The 22,433-nt window shown below is 37.3% G+C and overlaps 1 protein-coding gene across 1 annotated transcript; it reads right to left on the bottom strand.

The window, feature by feature from the left end:
* Positions 1–8,177: 8,177 nt before the first annotated feature.
* Positions 8,178–20,938, bottom strand: ENPP7 (ectonucleotide pyrophosphatase/phosphodiesterase 7). Its single transcript, XM_074220638.1, has 5 exons — positions 20,683–20,938; positions 18,904–19,049; positions 12,637–13,263; positions 9,754–9,973; positions 8,178–8,254 (listed from the first exon to the last, which is right to left on the bottom strand). The coding sequence occupies exons 1-5, from the start codon at positions 20,936–20,938 to the stop codon at positions 8,178–8,180; spliced, it is 1,326 nt and encodes a 441-aa protein (XP_074076739.1).
* Positions 20,939–22,433: the final 1,495 nt, after the last annotated feature.

Genomic DNA, 22,433 nt, shown 5'->3' on the forward strand with positions numbered 1-22,433 from the left:
AGAGTTCTTTTAATTTGTATTTCTCTTGTTATTATGAATTTAGAGCATTTTTATATGCCTTTTGTTAAGTTTGATGTCTTCTAAAAGCTGCCTGTTCATATCTTTTAACCATTTATAAATTGGAAAATGACTATTATTTTGACTCAGTTCCCCATATATTTAACAAATGAGCCTTTATCAGAAAAACGTGTTGTAAATTCTCCCCCTTCACCAGGTTCCTGTTTTTCTGTTAGTTTTGGCTGCATTGTTTGTGTAAAACCTTTTAAATTTGATGTAATCAGAATTATCTACTTTATCTCTTGAAAACCTCTCTATTTCTTGCTTGGTCATAAAATCTTTCTTTATCCATAGAACTGATATTAACTTTCCATGTTCCCCTAATTTGTTTATATTACCCTTTGTGTCTAAATCATGTACTCATTTTGAACTTATTTTGCTATATATTGTGTGAGAGATTGATTTATGCTTAGTTTCTGCCAGATTGCTTTTCAGCTTTATTATCAATTTTTGTTGAATAGTGATTTCTTACCCCAAAAGCTTGGGTCTTTGGGTTTATCAAAAACTAGTTACAGTAATCATTTATTTCTTTATATTGTATACCTAACTTATTTCACTGATCAACTATTCTTTTTCTTATCCAGTACCAGATTGTTTTGATGACTATTTTTTAATATAGTTTGAAATTTGGTAATTAATTAACTTTTACAAAAGGATATTTACTTCCAAGTTAAAGCAAGAATGAAGTACAAAAAAATCTTTCTAGCACTTGGGGACACATTCTTCCTTTTGTCTCTAAGAAAAGTGGACTCAATCTTAGTTGAGTTTTTACATAGCATTCACCTCATTGGCTAGGTCCATCAAGTTGCTTGGTTATTTGGTTTTCACCATCTGACTTTCAGCAAATCCTGGCATGAACTCCAGCTACCAGACCCTGGTGGCTTACCCTTTTGACCTTTGGAAGCTGCCCAAGTCATAGCTATTTCCAGTCTTCTTCCCCTAATACATGAAAGAACAGATGCTGAGAGACAAAGAGATTCCTTTGATGAGGAGGGTTTAAGACCTCTTGCATTGCTGTCTCTGTTACCTGAACAGCAGCTAGTTAAGAAGTAATTAGAACAAAACAAAGGACTGGCTTCTGCTAATCAGAACCTTTTGACTACACCTTAGTTCTGGCTCTAAAGCCAATCAACACCTTTTTTCTCTCCATCCTGTGCTTGGTAGATTAGAAGTAGTGACAGAATGCGCATTCTCTAAACTGGGGGACTTTACAGAACTTTATGTCTTTCTGGAAGTAGGCTCTCCAATTTCTTCCACGTGAGGATTGTCCTTGTTACAATATATAATTGCTGTTGTTGTTTAGAACTTAAAGAGACTTTAGAAGTCATCTAGTCCACCTTTTCATTTTACATTAGAAGAAACTACTGGGGGCAGCTAGGTGGTACAGTGGATAGAGAACCGGCCTTGGAGTCAGGAGGATCTGAGTTCAAATGTGTCTTCAGATACTTATTAATTGCCTAGCTGTGTGACTTTGGGCAAATAATTTAACCTCATTGCCTTAAATAAATAAAATTTGAAAAAAAATTGTAGAAGACACTACTGAAGCCTCAAAAGGTAACCTCTATTTGAGTTTACAATTATATAGTACTTCAAAATATAAAAAGTTTACTTAACAAATGATCTAATTTGAGTTTCAAAATAATATTATAAGCTAGGTATTATTTTTGCCCCTTGTCCAACTAAACTAACTATTAAGGCTTAGAGGCTTGTCCATGGTCACACTAGTAAATGTTGTAGGTGGCATCTGATTGTGTCTTTCTGCTCTTACTGTCTTGGATGGGCACATTCTCCATAACAAGAATTGATGCTTTTTTACCCAAAGGTGTTTCATGCATCAAATATTTTTCCTTGTTCTGCATTTATTGTGATTTTTGGAACCAGATATAAGCATTTAAAGTTGGGTAAATAGATTTTTGTCTTACAATCATCCAGTTTGTTTTTGAAATATTCTACTGTAGCAATATACATAGAATAAAAGGTATGATACTATTTAATACTATAATTTGTGGCACAGGTTTGCTTATTGTGATTTAGGCATGCATTTTTGTTATGGCTGCCACTAGTAAGAGCAGAGGTTCTTTTTTTTTTTTAAAGGTTTTTGCAAGGCAAATGGTGTAAAGTGGCTTGCCCAAGGCCCCACAACTAGGTAATTATTGTGTCTGAGGCTGGATTTGAACTCAGTTACTCCTGACTCCAGGGCCAGTGCTCTATCCATTGCACCACCTAGCTGCCCCAAGAGCAGAGATTCTTTTTTTAAAAATTTTTAATTTTAATTTTAATTTTTTTGACACATGCTTTAAGAATTTTAATTTGGCAGTCTTATGGAACAGCCTTTGTACAAATGATGTTTTTTTAAGAGTAAACATAATACCCTCCCCCCAAAATATAGACCCACATGAGCAATAAAGAGGAAAAAAATAAAAATAAAAATAAAAAATAATAATAGGGGCAACCAGGTGGCGCAGTGGACAGAGCACCAACCCTGGAGTCAGGAGCACCTGAGCCCAAATCTGACCCCAGACACCCAACAATCACCAAGCTGTGCAACCCTGGACAAGCCACCCCAGCCCCATTGCCCTGCAAAAACCAAAAAGACCCAAAATAAAATAATAATAATAGTAGTAGTAGTAGTAGTAGTAGTAGTAGTAGGTAGTAGGGGCAGCCAGGTGGTGCAGCGGACAGAACACCGGCCCTGGAGTCAGGAGCACCTGGGTCCAAATCTGGCCTTAGACCCCCCCCACAATCACCCAGTTGTGCGGCCCTGGGAAAGCCACCCAACCCCATCTGCCCTGTAAATCCCAATAATAATAATAATAATAATAATAATAATAATAATAATAATAATAATAATAATAATAATAATGAAATGTGCTTCATTCTGTGTTCCAACACCACCAGCTCTGTCCCGGGTGGATCACGTTCTTTATGATAAGTCCATCACAAAAGCTACTTCCATATTTTTCCACTGTTGCCATTGCTGATCGCAACTCCCTCCATTTGTACTTCCCCACTACCATACACTATATTCTCTCTCTCCTTCCACTCTGTCCTTCTTCTCAAATATGCTGTAGGGTAGCTGAGTGTTGCAGTAGACTGATCACCGGCCCTGGGGCCACGATACCACCCCTAAGGCCCAGCAACCACCAGGCCCCATGGTCCCAGGCCATACAATCCCAGCCCCTTGCAAGAAGTAAAAAAGAAAATGTTATATCTGACCACTCTCCCCCCATGGTCCACCCTCTCCTCCATCACTCTCATCCCCCCTTTCCCCTGTCCCTCTTTTCTCCTTACTCTAGATGTCTGTCTATACCCCACTGAGTATATATGCTGTTTCCTGTCCTAGCCACCTCTAATGAGAGCGAAGGTTCCCTCATTCCCCCTTGCCTTCCCCCCTTCCATATCATTGCAATAGGTCATTGTAATAAAAAAATCTTATTATATGAAATATCTTAACCTATTCCACTTCTCCTTTCTCTTAGTCCCATTACATTTCCCTTTTAGCCACTGACTCCATTTTTACAATATATTATATCTTCAGATTCAGCTCTCCTGTGCTTCATCTATAAAAGCTCCTTCTACCTGCTCTATTAAATGAGAAGTTTCTCATCAGTATTATCAGTATCATTTTTCTATGCAGTAATACATGTAGTTCATCATCATTAAATTCCTCATATTTTACCCTTCTCCTCCACTGTATTTGAAGATCAAACCTTCTGTTCAGCTCTGGCCATTCCAACAGGAACATTTGAAATGCTCCTGGTTCATTGAAAGTCCATCTTTTTCCCTGGAAAGAGGATGTTCAGTTTTGCTGGATAGTTGGTTCTCGGTTGCATTCCAAGCTCTTTTGCCTTCTGGAATATTATATTCCAAGTCCTATGAGCCCTTAATGTAATGTAGCCCTTGCTGCTAAGTCCAGTGTGATTCTTAAGCTGGGATCTTTGCACATGATTTTTAAAGCATTTTGATATCCCTATTTCATTATAATTGGTTTATAATCCCATATATTTAATTCTAAACATTTAAAAACATTCTGAAAAGTAGTCCATAAGTTTCACCAGAATTCCAGAGGAGTCCTTGGCACAAAAATAGTTAAAAATCCTCCATTAAAGGATTTGAATTTCTAAGGCTTTTCTCTCTGAATCTTCTACCTCTCAAGTGGCATAGTGTGACCAAAGTGAGGGCATTAAATGAAGGAAGACAGGAGCTTTGAGAATTCTACTCCTAGAGAATGTGTGGGGCTAACCCAGAAGCATGTAAGGGCTTTATCCTAGGAGTAGTCTGCTAAGTATATATTTTCTGTGGCCTTGATGAAGATGAAGAAGACTGGCCACCATTGATAGAAAGTAAAGTGGGTTTCTTCTGTGATTTAAGTTCCCCTAGGACAAGGGGAATTAAAAGGAGGTTAGAGATTCTACGTTTAGCTTCAGGCTCTGTTGCCATAGTGGCAAGTTTGTCCCTGGAATACCATGGGAAGCAACCATAATCTATAAGAAGGACTACTTCACTTGATCACCTTGGAAGGGGTACTTTAAAAGTGAATCACATCTAGACCTATCATCTTGGTGAGATGATGATAATTGTGACTTAAAAATATTTTTTGTTAATTTTTTTCACAAATTAACAAAATTTTATTTTTTCTTCCTTCCACCTCCTCCTCTTCCCATTGAACAAAGAAAAAATAAAATCTTTGTAACTTAAACAGAGAAAATCTTGCTCTGGCCAGGTTCAAAAATACATATTTCATTCTGACTCTGGAGACCATTTCTTGGACAGTAAGTGGGTTGCATGATTTCTCATTGATACTATGGAATTGTAGTTGAACATTGTAGTTTTTTAGAGTTTTTAAATCTTTCAAAGTTGTTTGAAGTTATTATTGCTTATATTTTTCTTCTGTTTCTGCTGACTTCATTCTTTACCAGCTAATACAGATCTTCCCAAGTGTTCCTAAAACCATATTTTTTTTTATCATTTCTAATAGCAAGGAAGTCTATTTTATTAAGAAAACTAATTTATTCAGCCATTCCTCAACCGATGAGCACCAAGTTTTTATTTTTTGTCACTATAAAAAGAAAATGATATAAATATTTTTGCACATATAACTTCTTTTTCCTTTTATTCTCTATGATCAGTAGGCCTAATAATAGTAGCACTATGTCAAAGGGGGATGTAGAGTTAATTGACTTTTTGGACACACTTTAGTTCCAAGCTGTTTTTCCATTATGACTGGATCATTTCACAGCTCTTCCACTAATATTTACCCATAAGCCCTCTAACATTTATTACTTTTCCTTTTTTTGTTATGCCAATTTTATGGATGTGAGGTGGAACTCCAGAGTTTCTTTAGTTTGAATTTCTCTATTAGTGATTTGGAACACTTTTTCCTTCACTATTAGCATAGATTATTTACTATTCATATCTTTTGACTTTTATCATTTGGGTGATGGCTATCATTCTTATGAATTTGCTTCAGTTCCTTATGTATTTTGAAAATGAAATCTTCAACAGAGAAACTTGCTATAACCATTTTTTCCCAGTTAATTATTCTGATTCTTTCTTTTCTGGTTTTAAGTGCATTGCTTTTGTTTTTGTGAAACCTTTTTAATTTTGTGTAATCAGTATTGAGCATTTTGTCTTCTGCGAACTTCTCCATCTTTTCTTTGGTCATGAACTCTCATCCTGGCTTCTGACCCTGGGGATTGCAAAAGGGAAAAAGGGTTTTATAAGTCCAACTTTTATTCATGGCTATTGTTTTAGTGAATTAAAATGTAGTGTCCTCTTTCTGTAGTAGACATTTCTTCTGACAGTTATGTGTCTCTACATCACTCAGGAAACTCTCATAGAGTATCAGTATCACAGAGCAGAAATTAATATATGTATCTAGATAAAAGTTCATCTATCTAGCTAGATTATGTTTACATTTATATGTCCAATTTAGGCACCTATTCAGAGAAATAGGCACTTGAACAAAGAAGATAAAACTGCAGGGAACCTTAAAGATAATCTAGTCTAGAGCTTATTTACATGGATGGGGGTGGAGAGTCCATAAATTTGTTTCTTAAAAAAATATGTTGATGGCGGTATTTCAATATAATTAGTATTCTTTGTTTACACATTTTATTTTATACATTTAAAAATGTTATTATGAGAAGGGATTCTAAGATAGGATGCACTAGATTGCCCACTGGATCCACAAAAAAATTAAGATTGCTTCATCTAGTACAATGTCTCAATTTAAAAAATGACAAAACCGAGACTCAGAGGAGGGGAAAGTGACTCACTGAAGGTCCCAACAAGTAAAAAGCAGAGTAAGGACTTAAACCCCATTTTTGTATAGATCACATTTGCATGCACTCAGCCTTGGTCTAGACACATTCATATTTCTTTTTTATTTTGTCTTTAAGAACAGTGACTTGACAATGAAGGGATCCATGAAGATCTCTTCCAACAGGATGAAATAACATCCCATAATAAAAAAAAGGAGACTGAGAGCAGTTAGGTGATATAGTTGATAGAGCACTGGCCTTGGAGTCAGGAGGACCTGAGTTCAAATGTGGTCTCAGACACATAATAATTGCCTAACTGTGTGACCTTGGGCAAGTCACTTATTCCTACTGCCTTTGCAAAAAAAACTAAAAAAAACTAAAACTAACAAGAAAGGAGATTGCTAGTTCTCTAATAATATTTTTTTTGTTTTTGTTTTTTGCAAGGCAAACGGGGTTAAGTGGCTTGCCCAAGGCCACACAGCTAGGTAATTATTAAGTGTCTGAGACCGTATTTGAACCCAGGTCCTCCTGACTCCAAGGCCGGTGCTTTATCCACTATGCCACCTAGCTGCCTCTCTCTCTCTCTCTCTCTCTCTCTCTCTCTCTTTCTTTCTTTTTTTAAATCTCTATTATAGCTTCTATCTTATATCAATTTTTTGGTTATTCTTTAAGTAAGAGAATGTCTTCAGAGAATTCTGCATTGTAAGTGATTTATTTTGGGAGCTCTAGTAGGAGAATCATAAGTGATCCAATTTTAGGAGTAGGTTTCCTTACAGGAAAAGGGGGAGTATCTTTACTATCCAAATTCAAAAGTTTTATATTGTTTTATCAGTCCTCTTGTTTTCTTCTCCCTCCTCCCCCAATAAATAGCAAAAATAATATTTTAATTCTTTAATCCTCCCCCTATTTTTCAGGAATAAAATTCTTACCAAAAAACCCCCTCAAGGAATGTAAGCTTCTTGAGGGCAAAGAAATTGTATAAAGTAGTTACTTAATGAATGAACTATAGTCTCAATTCAGGTGAGACACTCAAACTTGAGCAAAAAAACAATTCTGGAATGAAGAGGCAAATGTACAGACTATATATAGGTTTTGGAGCTTTGGAGGAGCCCTGAGCAGGATGACTGACTCAGTGAGTTTTCAGGGTCCTCTCTATACAAATGAGTCCTTTTTAATTGGACCATTGCTATTTGTTTTATACAATTCAGTTTCATTAAACAAATATTTGTTAAGCAACTATTTTATGAAAGGCACTAGAGATTCAAAGAAAAAAAAAAACATTCCTATCAAGTACCTTGCCAAATAATATAAAGCAATTTCAGTAGGGAGAGAGTATTAATAATGGAGGTGAGCTGGAAGAATGTCTTATAGGAGCTGGCCCTTGAGCTGAACCTTGAAGGAACAAAGGTATTACAAGAGATGGTAGAGATGAGTTCATTCTGTACAAAGTCCTGGAGGGAGATAGGAAATGATATGTTAAGTCTGAGGAAGAGCTAGTAAGCTGGTCATGAGAGTTCATGAAAGAAAGTAATATGAAATCAGTCTGAGAATGCAGGCAGGCCGGGGCCAGATTGTGAAGGGCTTGATATGTCAGGCTGAAGAGTTTGAATATGACCTTAGAATCAATAGGGAGTTGCTGAAGGTCTTCACATAAGGGAGTGTTGGAGTCATAGCTATGCCCCAGGAAGATGAATTTGGCATCTATGTGAAGAATGGATTGGAAAGGGAAGAGACTGGAAGTAGACTTGACCTCTCCTGAATTCAGGAAGGGGAGAAAGGATGCAAGGAAGCAAGGATGATACTCTTTATCCCTTTACTCCATTTTCACTGAATACTCACCTTGAATTCTGGTGGATGTTAGAAGATTTTCCTTAGCAAGGTCATGGCTATGATGAGCCCCAAAGGCAGCTTCCCATATAACAGGCAGGAAGAACCTAAGGAAAGTTTTTTAAAAAAAAGACTTCTTGTGAACTAGAAGGGTCTTTTCCAGAGATGACCAATGGAACTAATTAAGGTTGCAGGTGGAGGGATCTCTATCTTTGGCTCTTTTCTGGATGGAGGAGACTGCCCTTGGAAACTGTGTTGTAGTCTGAAATTATTGGGGTTTGCCATTTTTTCATGGAAAATAACTCAGCTTGACTTTAATTTTTAGAAGTATTTTGGGACAGTTTCCACAGACTAGTTCAGGTTAATCTTGGTAATTTCAGGACTTCTGGATGTTTCAAGGACTTCTTTTTCACCCTTTTAGGGTGAAGAAATTATGCAAGTCATACTTTGGAGGAGTTTGCTGAATGACAGGAGCTTGTCCTAAGTTATCCAAGTGGAAAACAAGACATCAGTCTGCACTATGACCTTAAGCAATCTTTTTAACCTAATAGCTTTGGAAACCTCTCCACATTTAACTCAAACATCTGTTGATTGTAGGAAGTAGAAGTTAGGCAATTATTATGTGTCTGAGACCACATTTGAACTCAGGTTGTTGTTTTTCCATTGTTTGGCAACTAGAGAATAGTGTGGAGCTGAAATCAGGAAGTTGAGTTGTTTAAGTTGTGTTTTACTGACTCTTCGTGATTCTATTTGAGGTTTTCTTGGTAGAGATCCTGGAGTGCTTTGCCATTTCTACTTCAGCTAATTTTACAGATGAGGAACTGAGGCAAACAAAGTGAATTTACTTGCCCAGGTTCACACAGCTAGTAAGTAAGATCAGACTTGTAATCATGAAGATGAGTTTCTGATTTGCAGCTGTGTTCTATCTACTATACCATTTAACTGCCCACAAGAATCAGGAGGACCTGAGTTTAATTCTAACCTCACTTACTTACTAGCAGAGTGACTCTGGAAAAATCATTTAACTTTTGTTTGTTTCACTTTCCTCATCTATAAAGTGGGGATAATAATAACACTTACTTACCAGTGTTGTTGAGAGACTAAAATAATGTTTGAAAAGTACTTTGCAAAGCTTTAAGTGTTATAGAGACTCGAGGGAGAGGAGAATAGATGAAAGACTGATAATGGACAATACTTTTGCATATGATAAAGTTTGTATTGTGGAATTAGTGACCCATGCTTTGTAGTGTTCTTTGCAAAGTGAAAAGAAAGGAGAAGACAAGTCTTATGCCTCCTGGGGAAACTATGATGCCTTTGGAGTCCACTAGATGTCACTGTTTCAACATGAATTTAACTTACCCCTAGGACATCCAACACATCTTTCCTCTCATTTATGTTCCTTAGAGGTATAGAGTGTTCTCTCTCTCTCTCTCTCTCTCTCTCTCTCTCACACACACACACACACACATGTCTTCCTTTCCTTTGAGCTCAAGAGCACATAAACTATACACAAACTTTGAAAGGAAAGGGAGGAGAGAAGACGGAAGAGGGAAGAAGAAAGGAGCAAACTAGATAGATACAGAGAACAAAGAATCTCTTCTGGTACCTGAATGTAGCATGGGTAGGGTGACAGCTAGGTTTCCATCATTGGCCTCTGGTATGATGCCCAGCAGCTTACAAAGAAGCTCATACACGTGGACACTTTCAAAGGGTTCTACTTCCAGGCCTCTCTTGAAGTTAGGCCCCACAGCTCGAAAGATGGTCTTCATGTCCATGCCTTCATTGTCAAAACCATGCTCCCCATTGTTAAACTGGACATTAATTCTCTGTGAGGAAAGAAAATGGCAGCCATTTCTCACATTTCTAGGTAGAACTGCCTCTTTCCCCAGCATCTCCCTCTATTCTCTTGCCTGTCAATTTCTCATATAGCCTTTCTCCATTGTAGTCAAGTGCTCAGAAATGGGAGAGAGCAAGTGGATTCTTAGATGCACATTTTTTTTATTCTTGGTCCTAGGGTTCAATGAGTATTCATCATCATGACTTATAAATCTAAATAAATATAAATAAATGAGGAGAGCTACAATCCAGAAATTGCATCAAGTAAGATTTTAAGCTAGAAGGGACCTTAGAGGTAATTTAGTTTAATCCCTTCATTTTATAGAGAGTTTGGAGGCCCAAAGTGGAAAAATGACTTGCCTAAGCCCATTAAAGTAGCAAATTCCAGAACAAGGATTTGAAACCATATCCTCTTATTTCAAACCCTATTCTCTTTCCATTATACATCATAGCCTCTTCAGTTCCCTTTTGCTTTCTTTCTTGTCTGAGTTACTTCTTCTGCTCTTAGCTCCTAATTCACCTGTTCTCCAGTTTTTCTCCTGTCAGACAGCCATAATTCTTCTGTCCTTAATCGTGGTCCATACTCAAAACACACACACACACACACACACACACACACACACGATTGATGATGATGATGATGATGATGATGCAAAGGTGATGATGATCATGCAAATTGTATATTGGATAAGAGAAGTGAAAAATCTGTGGTGATACTTAAGAATTAAAATACATCACCTATTGAGTGGCAGGGTTTCCCAAAATTTGGGCTCCAGAACCTTGGTCTTCCACTGACTGTGATGGTGTATTCTGTGAGAAAATAGTGATACTAGAAATAGCTGGCAAGGGTGAAAGAAGTCAGAAGAGGATTCATTTAAAACATTAATTTGTCCATATCCCTGACATGCATGTATACTGGCTATATGACCCTGCTTAACCTCTCAGTGTTCTAGGCAACTTTGACTCTAGATTGCACCCAAAGAGGAAGCTCCCTGCACCAAGGAAATCCAGTTTCTGAATGGAGGAGCTAGGAAAAGGGAACTCTACCTGAAGAGCTGGGATCAAGAAGGATCTTTCTTTGTTTCTTCTTCTTCTTCTTCTTCTTCTTCTTCTTCTTCTTCTTCTTCTTCTTTGTCTTCTTCTTCTGCTTCTGCTTCTTCTGCTTCTGCTTCTTCGGCTTCTTCTTCTTCTTCGTCTTCTTCTTCTGCTGCTGCTGCTTCGGCTTCTTCTTCTTCTTCTTTGGCTTCTTCTTCTTCTTCTGCTTCTGCTTCTTCTTCGGCTTCTTCTTCGGCTTCTTCTTCTTCGGCTTCTTCTTCTTCTTCTTCTTCTTCTGCTTCTTCTTCTTCTTCTTCTTCTTCTGCTGCTGCTTCTTCTTCTTCTTCTTCTGCTGCTGCTGCTGCTGCTTCTGCTTCTTCTTCTGCTGCTGCTGCTTCTGCTTCTTCTTCTTCTTCTTCTTCTGCTGCTGCTGCTGCTGCTTCTTCTTCTGCTGCTGCTTCTGCTTCTTCTTCTGCTGCTGCTGCTTCTGCTTCTTCTGCTGCTGCTGCTTCTGCTTCTTCTTCTTCTTCTTCTTCTTCTTCTTCTTCTTCTTCTTCTGCTTCTTCTGCTTCTTCTGTTTCTGCTTCTGTTAGTTCTTCTGGTTCTTCCTTCTTTTTCTTCTCTTAATATTATGTAGAGTAAAAAGTGGTTTAGACTTGAAGTCAAGGACTTGAATACTGGCTTGCTATGTGATTTTGGGCAAATGAACAGACCTATTTGGGTTTTCATTTTCGCCTTTGTAAAGTGAAAGGGCTGGACCAAATGGCTGGTCCTTCCTGTTCTAAATCTGCAATTCTGTGATCCTTCTGCCCCAGTTTGTTTGCATGAGTTACCCATTCCCTTTCAATCACAAAAGATACAAACACACACATTCATACATTACTTCACAGCCTTTATCCTTTCCCCCAGTGTTGCAAGTGGCTTACCCTTTTTCACTCCTCAAATCTTTCTCACCCTGTGTCAGATCTATGCCTTCTACAGTCACTTTTCATCCTCTATGTTTGATCACCCTTCTTTCCCATAGTTCCTCTCCACACTTAGTCTGAAAATTTCCCACTTTGGGCTATATCTAACAGCTTTCCATAGTCTCTTCCTCTGTGTGACACACACCCTTTGTCATTATTCCTCTTATCTTGTTTTTGCTCCTCCATATAGTCTTGTCTTCGTCTGTGTCTGATATATATCCTTTATCATTTACACTTAATACTTGGATCTGGTACATATGTATCATGGACTTCCCTTATCCTGGATCTATCATGCATATACTATTGTCTTCTTCCTCCATCATGTATAGCACATATACACCTATCTTTCTGTATCTTTGATATCTCTATTTTATTCCAAAATTTTCTGTCACCCTCCTTATTGCATTTAGCCTAGGCTCTCCCAAATTTCTACTTTGGGTACTATAAATCTATTTCATTTCCATAACTATTGCACAGTGAAATTAATTTGGGAAACTGTCAAATACTACCTGTATAGATAAGTGAACACTTCATCTCAAATTAGATTATAGACATATAATGCCTGGCACATGATAGGTGTAGGTGCTAAATAAATGATTATTCCCTTCCAGTTCCCTTCTCCCCCACCCCATTTCTCTCATCAGGCATCTTACCCCATGAATGACATAGCCTGGGTCACTATACATGACCAGTGGAACAATTCTGTCATTTTTGGCATAGTGAAATCGCTCAGGGAAAGACTCCTTCTTGAAGACGTGAAGTTTGGGATGTGCATTCTTAAGGATCTCATACACTTTCTCCAGTTTCCCTTCTTTGGGGAGTAGCATCCCATTGGGTCCATAGTCTAGGAGTTCAAACTCAATGTCCTGGAAGGTAAAGTTGGTGATATTGTGAAATTCTACCAAATCACTGGCATTCTTTTGGACAGTGGTCATGCCATGGTCAGATGTAATTATCAAGTTGAGGCTATCCTTGAGGTTATTCTTCTCAATACTTTCCCGGAGGTAACCCACAGTTCGGTCCACCTGCAATACCATGTTCTTTCTCTGTTGGGATTCAGGGCCATACTTGTGACCTGTGGAGTCTGGCTCTCCAAAGTAGAGGGTGACCAGATCCAGATCATCTTCTGTGAACCACTTCATCACTGTGTCAATGTTCTGCCTCCATTCTTTCTCATCATCATACTTATGAAATATTCCTTCCTTCCTGCTCACAGTAACAGACTCACCTTGGTAGCTGACGTTACCACCTGGGTAAAAGAATGACCCAGTTTTCAAACCCTGTCAAGAAATTAACAGATACATTAAAAAATGCTTGCAGTTCATCGATATTTTTTTTCTTTCATTCTGGTTTACCTCCACATATATGTCTGCTCATCTCTCCATCCATGATTCTTTGTTACTATGACATCTTTTTTTTTCCCAAGAGCATTCATATCAATGATGAGCAGGAGGCTTTCAGAAAAACCTGGAAAGACTTACATGAACGGATACAACAGAATGAGGAGAACATTGTATATAATAACAGCAATATTGTATGATGATCAACTGTGAATAATTTAGCTATTCTCAGCTAAGTGATCCAAGATAATTCTAAAGGACTTATGATGAGAATGCTATCCAACTCCAGTGAAAGAACTTATGATCTAAGCATAGTTTTCCTTACTTTCTTTATTTTTCTTGTTTTTTTAATGTTTTCTTTCATACCATGACATATACAAATATGTTTTCTGTTACTGCACATAAATAACATACATCAAATTGCTTACCTTCTCGATGGGAAGGGGGAGGGAGGGAAATAATTTGGAATTCAAAATTTGAAAAAATGTTAAAATTATTTTTATATGTAATTGGGGAAAATAAAATATTAAATTAATTTTTTAAAAGGAGGTTTATATTCCTGATATGCTATTTTCAAAATATTCTTATAACACAAGTAGAATAAGAATTGTTTTCTTTATTTTGTATAGGAGGAAGCTATATCTCAGAGAGGTTAAAGATCAATAGATATAATTTATTCAAACATTTCACAATTGATGGGTTATCTCCTTAGTTTCCAATCCTTTGCTGTCATGAATAGAATTACTAGAAGTATTTTTGTACTTGTAGATCTTTTTCCTCTTTCTTTAATTTCTTTAGTATAGGTAAAGTAGTAGTGATGGGGATCAAAGGGTATCTAAAAGCCATTTGAAAAAATGCTTCAAATCAATAACAAGCGAATAAAAATTAAAACAAATCTAAAGATCTTCCTCACATCCATAAGATTGGAGAAGTTGACAAAAATGGAAAATGACAATGTTAGAAGAATGGGAAAAGATAGGGCTATTGGTACATTGTTGGAGTTGCTATGAATTGATCCTACCATTCTGGAAAGCAATTTGGAACTATACTAATAAGGTTACTCAACTGTGATGTAAAAGCATTGTTGAAAACTGGAGTGTTTTATTAAGATTATAATTACCATTATGACTTAATAGTCAGACCTGGGACTTGACTGAGGCTTAGCAAAGAAAGTGAGTTCTTTTCATTATTGTTGTGTTTTTGCTATCCAATTGTTTTCTGCCAGAGACTTATTGAAGAGGCATAATGGTCTAGTGGAAAGAAGGCTGGAGCTGGAGTCAAGAGAGACTTGAGTTCTAATTCTGACCCTGACTGTTACTTGTTCTGTGAGCCCAAGAAAGTCCTTTAACCTATTTGAGCCTTAGTTTGCTCATTTGTCTATGGGGAAATAAGACTTGCTCTACAGCCTCTTAGTACTTTACAAACCTTCATGTGCTATACAAATGAGAATAATTATAACTCCTTAAAAGGAAAAAAAAATAGAGATCAAGAAATACATATATTGTTAAAAAAATTATGGGACAGACACAGACTGAGTTGAGGGATAATGGATTGATAGCACAAGAATTGCCCTATTGGCATTTTTTTTTGGTCTGAATCTGCAATTTCACTGATATATGGAATTCCCAATGAGGAAAATTCCTCTACTAATACCCATTAACAATTGTAGTGACCTAAGTGATGGCAGCTTATAGTAAACTTTTCCAGGGACATTGAGAGGTAGAGTGACTTGCTCATAGTCACACAGTTGGTATGTGTCAGAGGTAGGATTTGAACCTAGGTCTTCTTGACTCTGAGATTATGCTGTTTGGTACCAAGTAATTAGCTTTTCTTTCTTTTCTTTCTTTCTTTCTTTTTTTTTTTTTTTGCAAGGCAATGGGGTTAGGTGACTTGCTGAAGGTCACAAAGCTAGGTAGTTATTAAGTGTTTGAGACTGGATTGAACTCAGGTCCTCCTGACTTCAGGGCCAGTGTTTTATCCATTGCGCCACCTAGCTGCCTTATTTTTTTCTTTCTACCAGCACAGCCCAATGGAATAAGGCCTGATACATTTTCATAAGCACTAGCCAACTAAGGGAGAATCAAATTTGTGTTTACTCTGGTTATTTTGTAGGAGTGTGCATGCTCTTAGACTTATGCAATTCTTCCTTATGAATTTCTATTTGTTCTTTTTTGTTTGTTTGTTTGCAAGGGTTAAGTGGCTTGCCCGGTGTCACACAGCTAGGTAATTATCAAATGTCTGAGGCTGGATTTGAACTCCAGGGCCGGTGCTCTATCCATTGCACCATCTAGCTGCCCCTAATTTCTATTTGTTCTTAACTGTGAGAGAAATCCTTAGTCTATGGCCTTGAATTCCCTTAGTCAGCATGGGGTGATCTGAAATCCAGCAATCTGAGTTCAAGCCTCATCTTTGTCATTCCTTAGTTGCGGCCCTGGGAGGGTATTTTCCTTTCTCTGAGTCTGTTTTCTTCTCTGTAAATGGGAGCAAGAATACCTGTTTTATGTTTTGAAACTCAAATGAGATAAGAGATAGGAAAGTGTTTTGTGACAATTATTATCACAGCAGGACTGGAATACAGGAGGTCTTCGTTATTTGAGGATAATTGGTACTGGAAAAAGGTGAATTCAGTTAAAATAGGGAACAAGATTTCATAGTAGATAGTGAAAAAAGGTTTGCTTAAGATTTCATTTTTTGAAAACTAAATCAATAAATTATAAAAAAGGTTTGCTTTATATTTTACATTTAAAATTATTTATCTTATTTTTAACTTATGGAATAAAAACATTTAATATAGCATAATTATATAGCATTAAAAAAGATGATTGCCCATGAAACTGCAAGTCTATTATATACAACTTACTGTCTCTTTTAAATATTTATTAAAGTTATGAAATTTCTTTTGTTTCTTCTTTTTTCTTATCACCACTCAGGAAATGGCTACCATTAGACAGAAATAGTGTACCTACTTCTTGTATCAGTTCTTTCTCTGGATCCAGATATAATTTCAGTTATGTGCTAATTCTTAGAAGAAAAACAAATGAATCAAAAATTTTTTTCTGGGAGTGGGTATAGTGTGATTTATTTTACGTGTAAATTTTTGCAATATAAGCATAAGGAGGGTCATTGCAAATATATATATATATATATATATATATATATATATATATATAAATTTATTCCATCAATTTTCCTAAGTCTCTTAATCCTTTTGATATTTTGAAATATCCCCTTTTGAAGTGCCTAAGGACAATTAGTAAGTGACTTTCCACTGATGGAAGGAGGCCAGCCGGGGTAAACACTGGTTTTAAGTGGAGAAAGTTGTTTGAATCAGAACCAATTTTATAAATTTATTTCCTATAAGTTTTTAATAATTTTAATAATTACAATGACTTTTGTTTCCTTCCTCATACAACCATATAGAGAGGCTATATGGTATGGAATAAGTGGATAGAAAACTGACCTCAGGAAAATCTCAGTTCAAGTGCCGCCTCTGAAACATAATGCCGGTGTGACCATGGGCAAATGAATTAATTTCTCAGTGTTCCAGGATACTCTTTAAGACTATAAACTGCAAAAAAAGGGGTTTTGCTGTTTAGTTGTTTCTGACTTTTTGTGATTCTTTTTGTGATTTTCTTGGCAAAGATACTAGAGTGGCTTGCCATTTCCTTCTCCAGCTCATTTACTGAGAAAACTGAAGTAAACAGCATTAAATAACTTGCTTAGGGTTGATTTGAACTTGGGAGGATGAGTCTTCCCGACTTTGGGTCCAGCACTATTTCTACTGAGCTACTTAGCAGTCCATAAAAAAGGGTTACTGATCTGTATTGGTAGGCAGTTTCCTCAAAGAAAATGTCTTCTGGCCCTGAAATCACAGGGCTGGGCCAAAATAAAATATAACAGAAACTTGGATGATGAGTACTTGGTTATTGAGAATGTACTATACTGAGACCTATTCATAAAACCCTTATTTTCTTCTATACTGGAAGGAGATATCTATGGTTATAGAATTGGTAGGGTAACCTAATCTCCCATTCCTCCTTTACTGCTGAGGACACTGATGCTCAGAAAATTAAGTGATTTCCCAAGATCACACAAATATAGGTAGTAAAGGAAGGATTTTAATACTCAGATCCTCTAACCCAAATCCAGAATTCATTCCTTTCAGTTACATTACTTCAGTTACATATTAATAAGCTGTCAGCCATGAATTAGGATTGGGAAGAATTTGGGAAAAATGCACTTTTTCTCCACATTCTGGCTAGATGCTCAATATTACTCTCTAGGCATCAAATGTTGACAGAATTATAACCTCATAGAAGAAGGAAGTAACTTAGAGTTTACTTACGTTTACCTCCTTTTATTTTAAAGATGGGAAGCGTTTAAAGATGGAAGGTTTAAACCCTTAAGAGGACCTGGATTCATGCTCCAGGCCAATGGTCTAAATTTCAGATAGAAATAGGGGCCACTAGATTATACATAAGGATCCGTCTAGACCTCATATTGATTGGTTTTAAAATGTGGTATTATCTATGTTTTGCTGTATTTTTATTTATTTTGTTAAATATTTACAATTTTCATTTTGATCTGGTTAAGGTGGCACTCAGGGAATGTTGTGGGTTGCATGTACCTGATATTTCTAATCTAGACAGCTCTCTAAAACTCTTAAGTTATAGAGAAGATGCCAATTTGTATTGGAAAAAAGGGAGTTTCTTCACTTGGGTTTTCCCTATACCTATAAAATCACAGGTTCAGTTCTTATCCTCCTTTGGGAAAACTGAGACTGAGGGAGGTGATGTAATATGTGTAAGGTCAGTCAGATAATTAGTGCCAGATCAGGGATCTGAGCTCATGTTTCTAAGTCCAGTCCCCTTCCTACTTTGATACATCACCCAAACAAAGGTCCTTGGAAGATTTCTCTGCTTGTCATTTCTCACTCACAGAAATACAGGATCAGGACTTAAAACTGAACAATCCTTGTTTGCCTCTTAGTTATAAATACGAACCCTAGAGACTTCTAGTTATCTTTCATGAAGAGGTGGTTTGAATAGATTTGTGTCAAAATGTTTATAAACCTGTGGCAAGACTTGTCTCCCCCAAAATCCACCTGGAGCCCTAGATCCCACTTAAGTCTTCTGAATTTCTATATACCTAGCCTATGGTGAGGTCCACATGGACCACACCTTCTGCACCACCCCCTCTGAGTTTTCTCCCATTTTTCAAAGCTTTAACCTAGTTAGATTTGCTGGGTCTTTTGCCCCAGGGCACCAGATTTAGAGGATATCTGCAAAGAAACACCAGAGCTTTGCACTTAATTAGCAGGACTAATAGGAAACTAATGATTCTGGGAGAAATTCCTGCCATACCTTCCTTTATGCTAGGGTGAGCTTTCCTTTTGCTCTTGTGACTTCCCCAGCAATGATCTCCTCAAAATCTCCGCGCCCCCCCCCCCCCCCCCCCCCCCCCCCCCGCAATAAGATGCTGTTTGACCTTTCTGCCCTGACAACTGAGGACACATTTTGTGCCACTTGTCTCTAGCCTGGTTTGTGGTGGTTGTTCTGGTTGCAGTTAAGGCACTATTACCTGTCTCTGGGCAGTGATCCAAATGGGCAGACTACCATTGTCCCACCACCTTTCAATCCCCAATGTGGCATGGTAAGGTAACTTCACTTTGGAGGTGGTATTATAGTACATGTTGTGGACGACACCATGGTTCTCAATATACTTCCCTGCGGAGTAAGAGATAAGTAGTATAGTAAGTGGAGATAGTACAACATCAGTCCCCAGGACTTTGAGTAGGGTCAGAATAGCTTTCAAGAAGTTACCTGTGAAACCAATAAACTATGGAGACAAGAGACTACAATAAAAAGGTTGAAGTGAGCAAGGGAAGGTACATGTATATATCTTGAACAGGCAGGAGAAAATAAATGGGGGGGGGGGGAAGGCAGGAGAGGAGGAACAAAAATAGAGAAATCAAACTATGATCTGGTTACTTCCCAAGTTCTCCTGAACTTGGAGTCAAGAAGATGAAAATTCAAAACAAACCTCTGTCATTTATTAGCTATGTGACTCTAGATAGGTAACGTAACCTCTGTCTGTCTCAATTTGATCTGGAAAATGGGGATAATAATAGTATCTACCTTCCAGGATCAAATGAGATAGTATTTGTAAGGTGTTTAGCCCAGTATCTGGCACACAGTAGGCACTTAATAAATGCATGTTAAAATTATTCACCTCCCTGGATAAACTTCAAAAATGTTGTATTCTAGATTGATTCGGTACTTGGAAAGGCAATCTTTTGGGTCTATGAGTTTATGCTTCTACTTAGTTTGTACTATACGTGCTTTGCTCAGAGATTGGTAAAATGGATGTTAAGATAGTTGAGAAGCAATTTGTTTAGCCTAAATATAATAATCCTGTCTTTAAAAAGATAATGGGACTTTACCTATGCAAGTCACTTAACTTCTGTATAACTTTCTTATCTGTTAAATGGGGATAAAATAGCCCCCAATTTCCCAATATTGTCCTAAGAATAAAATGTGATAATAATTATAAAGTGTTTCACAAAAATCACTGCATAAATGCTTGCTATTATTGTGATGAAGAGGAAGAAGAAGACAAAGGAGGAGGAAAGGAGGAGAAGAAGGAGAAGAAGAAGAGAAAGTGGAGGAGAAGAAAGAAGAGGAAGAACTTTTCATTCTTTATACTGCATTGCCCTCTATTATTTAAAAATTAAATTCTAACCATTTGCTTGAAAGGTCATAAATTAAAGGAGTCTTGTTTTAGCAGAAAGAAGGAATTATTGTGTGGTTGGTAGAATGTTGGACTAGAATTCAGCCAAATCTGGCTTTTATATCTCACCTCTTAACTATGACCTTGGGTAAGTAACTTTTCTTCTATAAACCTGAGTTCTGTTGTGAATAAAATGAGTTTGCCCATAAGTAACTATCTTACAGGATTATTGAGAGGTTCAAAATAGAAAATATTGAATTAAATATTGAATTAAAATTAAATAATTATAATAAAATAGAAAAAATAAAATAAAATAGTAAAGTTCAAAAGAAAATATTAAAATATTATGTCAATGACAGCTATAATTATTTACATTATATTCACCACTAGCTATTTGCAGGCTCCCTAGTATTCTGAAGTTGTTTCCATTTAATCTTTGTAGTATTATAAATAGCCTGAGCTTAGGGACAGTATTTCTAATATTTGTCCTCCATTTCTTGCCCCATAACATTCTCTATAGAGTTCTACCTATCTTAGTTACTCCCTCCGCATTGCTTCCTGACTGAACTGTTTCTCTGGGGGTTCTCTTATCTCTGTCTCTCTTTCCCCAAACTAGAGCAAGGTACTCACCAGTGACCAGGGTGAAGTGACAGGGGCTAGTCATAGTTACAAAGGCTGGGGTCATGTAACGAGCTTTCACACCATCTTGAACCATTGAATCCAAATTGGGGGTGTCCACATCCTGGTCATAATTCCAGCGGAAGCCATCAAAAGAGACCAGGAGCAACTTGTTCTTGGGATGCTGCTTAGGGAAAGGACCTCCAGCTACCAGAAAGAAGAGGGTGAGCAGAACTACAGAGGAGAGGAGAGCTCCTTGACACCCCATGTTGAAATGCGTAGGGAAACTTGTTGCCCAGAGATATGATCAGAGGTGAAGAGCAAAGTCCTAGGGCCATATCTATTTATCTTATCCTAGAATATCTTTAGAGAGAAATTTCCACAAAGATCTAGCATATTTCCTTAAGGGATATACTTTAAAGGCACTATCCTAACCAGGCTTCACATTTGTTACCAGGATTTATTAGCCATTTGTAGTAGAAATACCTGGGCATCAATTATGCCTCAAAAGCATTTAATGACTATAATGGATAGGACTAGTATAGAAAGGATATTCAACAAGGATTCTGCATCATATAGTTTGGGTAGATATGTCCCCTCTCACCTCCATAAAGAAACACATCTCATTAATAGGCCAAGATGTACAAGAATATAACCCCATTCCTTTAGATTTTTCTTCCTGTTCTCTTCTCTCAGTTGTCCATCTCATCAGTAACATTCAAATGAGCAGAACTGGCTCAAATTTAGATGACCCTCTTGATTTTTTTTAAATACCACTCTGACTCTAACATCCACTATTCACAACCTGTCTGCCAGGTCACAGTCACTTGGATTTTTCAAGATCTCTTATTTTCTTGATTTTTTCAAATTATGTTCAACATCCCTTCAATGTCAGGGTTTTTTTTAAGGCACTCTATGAATTTGCTCTCATCTGAAATCTGAAATCCCTCAGAGCTTTGTGAGCTCTGGAAAAGGGGGCTTGTTCCCAGGTTATTAGCTCTGACTTTTTTTTTTTACTTTTTTAAAGATAACAAAAGATGCATAATATTATTTTAGGCAAAAGCATATGATGTCTCAGAATTCCATCATCTTCATCATCTCTTCCTCTCATAATCCTCCCTTACCAAAAAAAACCAAAAACAGTAACAACAATACTTTGTTTAAGAAATTGAAGACAAATGAATGAGAAACAGGTAGGATTCCAAGATAAATAATATAAAATGGCAGGCTCTTTGGTCTTTCCCTGGCTCTTCCCAAGAACTTTTGAAGGTGTTCCTCAATGTGAATAGGTAGCGTCTGCCTTACATGGTAAGCTCCTTGAGGGCAGGGGCTATTTATTATTGCCTTTTTTGTATTTGTATGCCCAATCTCTCATACAATAAATGATATGTAAAAGTAGATTAATAGATGCTTGTAGATTGATTCCATAGGAAGGACCAGGAAAGAACTGCCTTACCTAGGGAGATTCTGGGAGAGGGCAGGTGTTGGGGCTTGTGGCACCTTAGTTTAATATCATTAGATTCAGTGACACTATTCTTTCTACCTCCCCTCCTACCCCTTACCCCAAGGCCTGTCCATCCAACAGCCCATTACTGCAGTGATCTGCCTGGGATGGCTACTGTTTCTTGATTGCTGGGGCCTGACCTGACCTTCAGTACAGCACGATTTTATTAGCATGACTCTCCACTTTATCAATCACTGTTGGCTTTTATTACTTTTCAGGGACTTTATCACAAGGGCTGCCTTGCCTTCCAGCTAAATAA

The sequence above is a fragment of the Macrotis lagotis genome, chromosome 2 (assembly GCF_037893015.1).
Source record: "Macrotis lagotis isolate mMagLag1 chromosome 2, bilby.v1.9.chrom.fasta, whole genome shotgun sequence".
Lineage (NCBI taxonomy): Eukaryota > Metazoa > Chordata > Mammalia > Peramelemorphia > Peramelidae > Macrotis > Macrotis lagotis.

Coding starts and splice junctions, on each gene's coding strand:
- ENPP7 (XM_074220638.1), bottom strand. CDS start 20,938: ATGGGGTGTCAAGGAGCTCTCCTCTCCTCTGTAGTTCTGCTCACCCTC. Junction 13,264..18,903: donor GGATCACTGCCCAGAGACAG/GTAATAGTGCCT, acceptor ATTTCTTGACAG/GGTTTGAAAACTGGGTCATT. Junction 9,974..12,636: donor CAGGCTATGTCATTCATGGG/GTAAGATGCCTG, acceptor CTTTCCTCACAG/AGAATTAATGTCCAGTTTAA.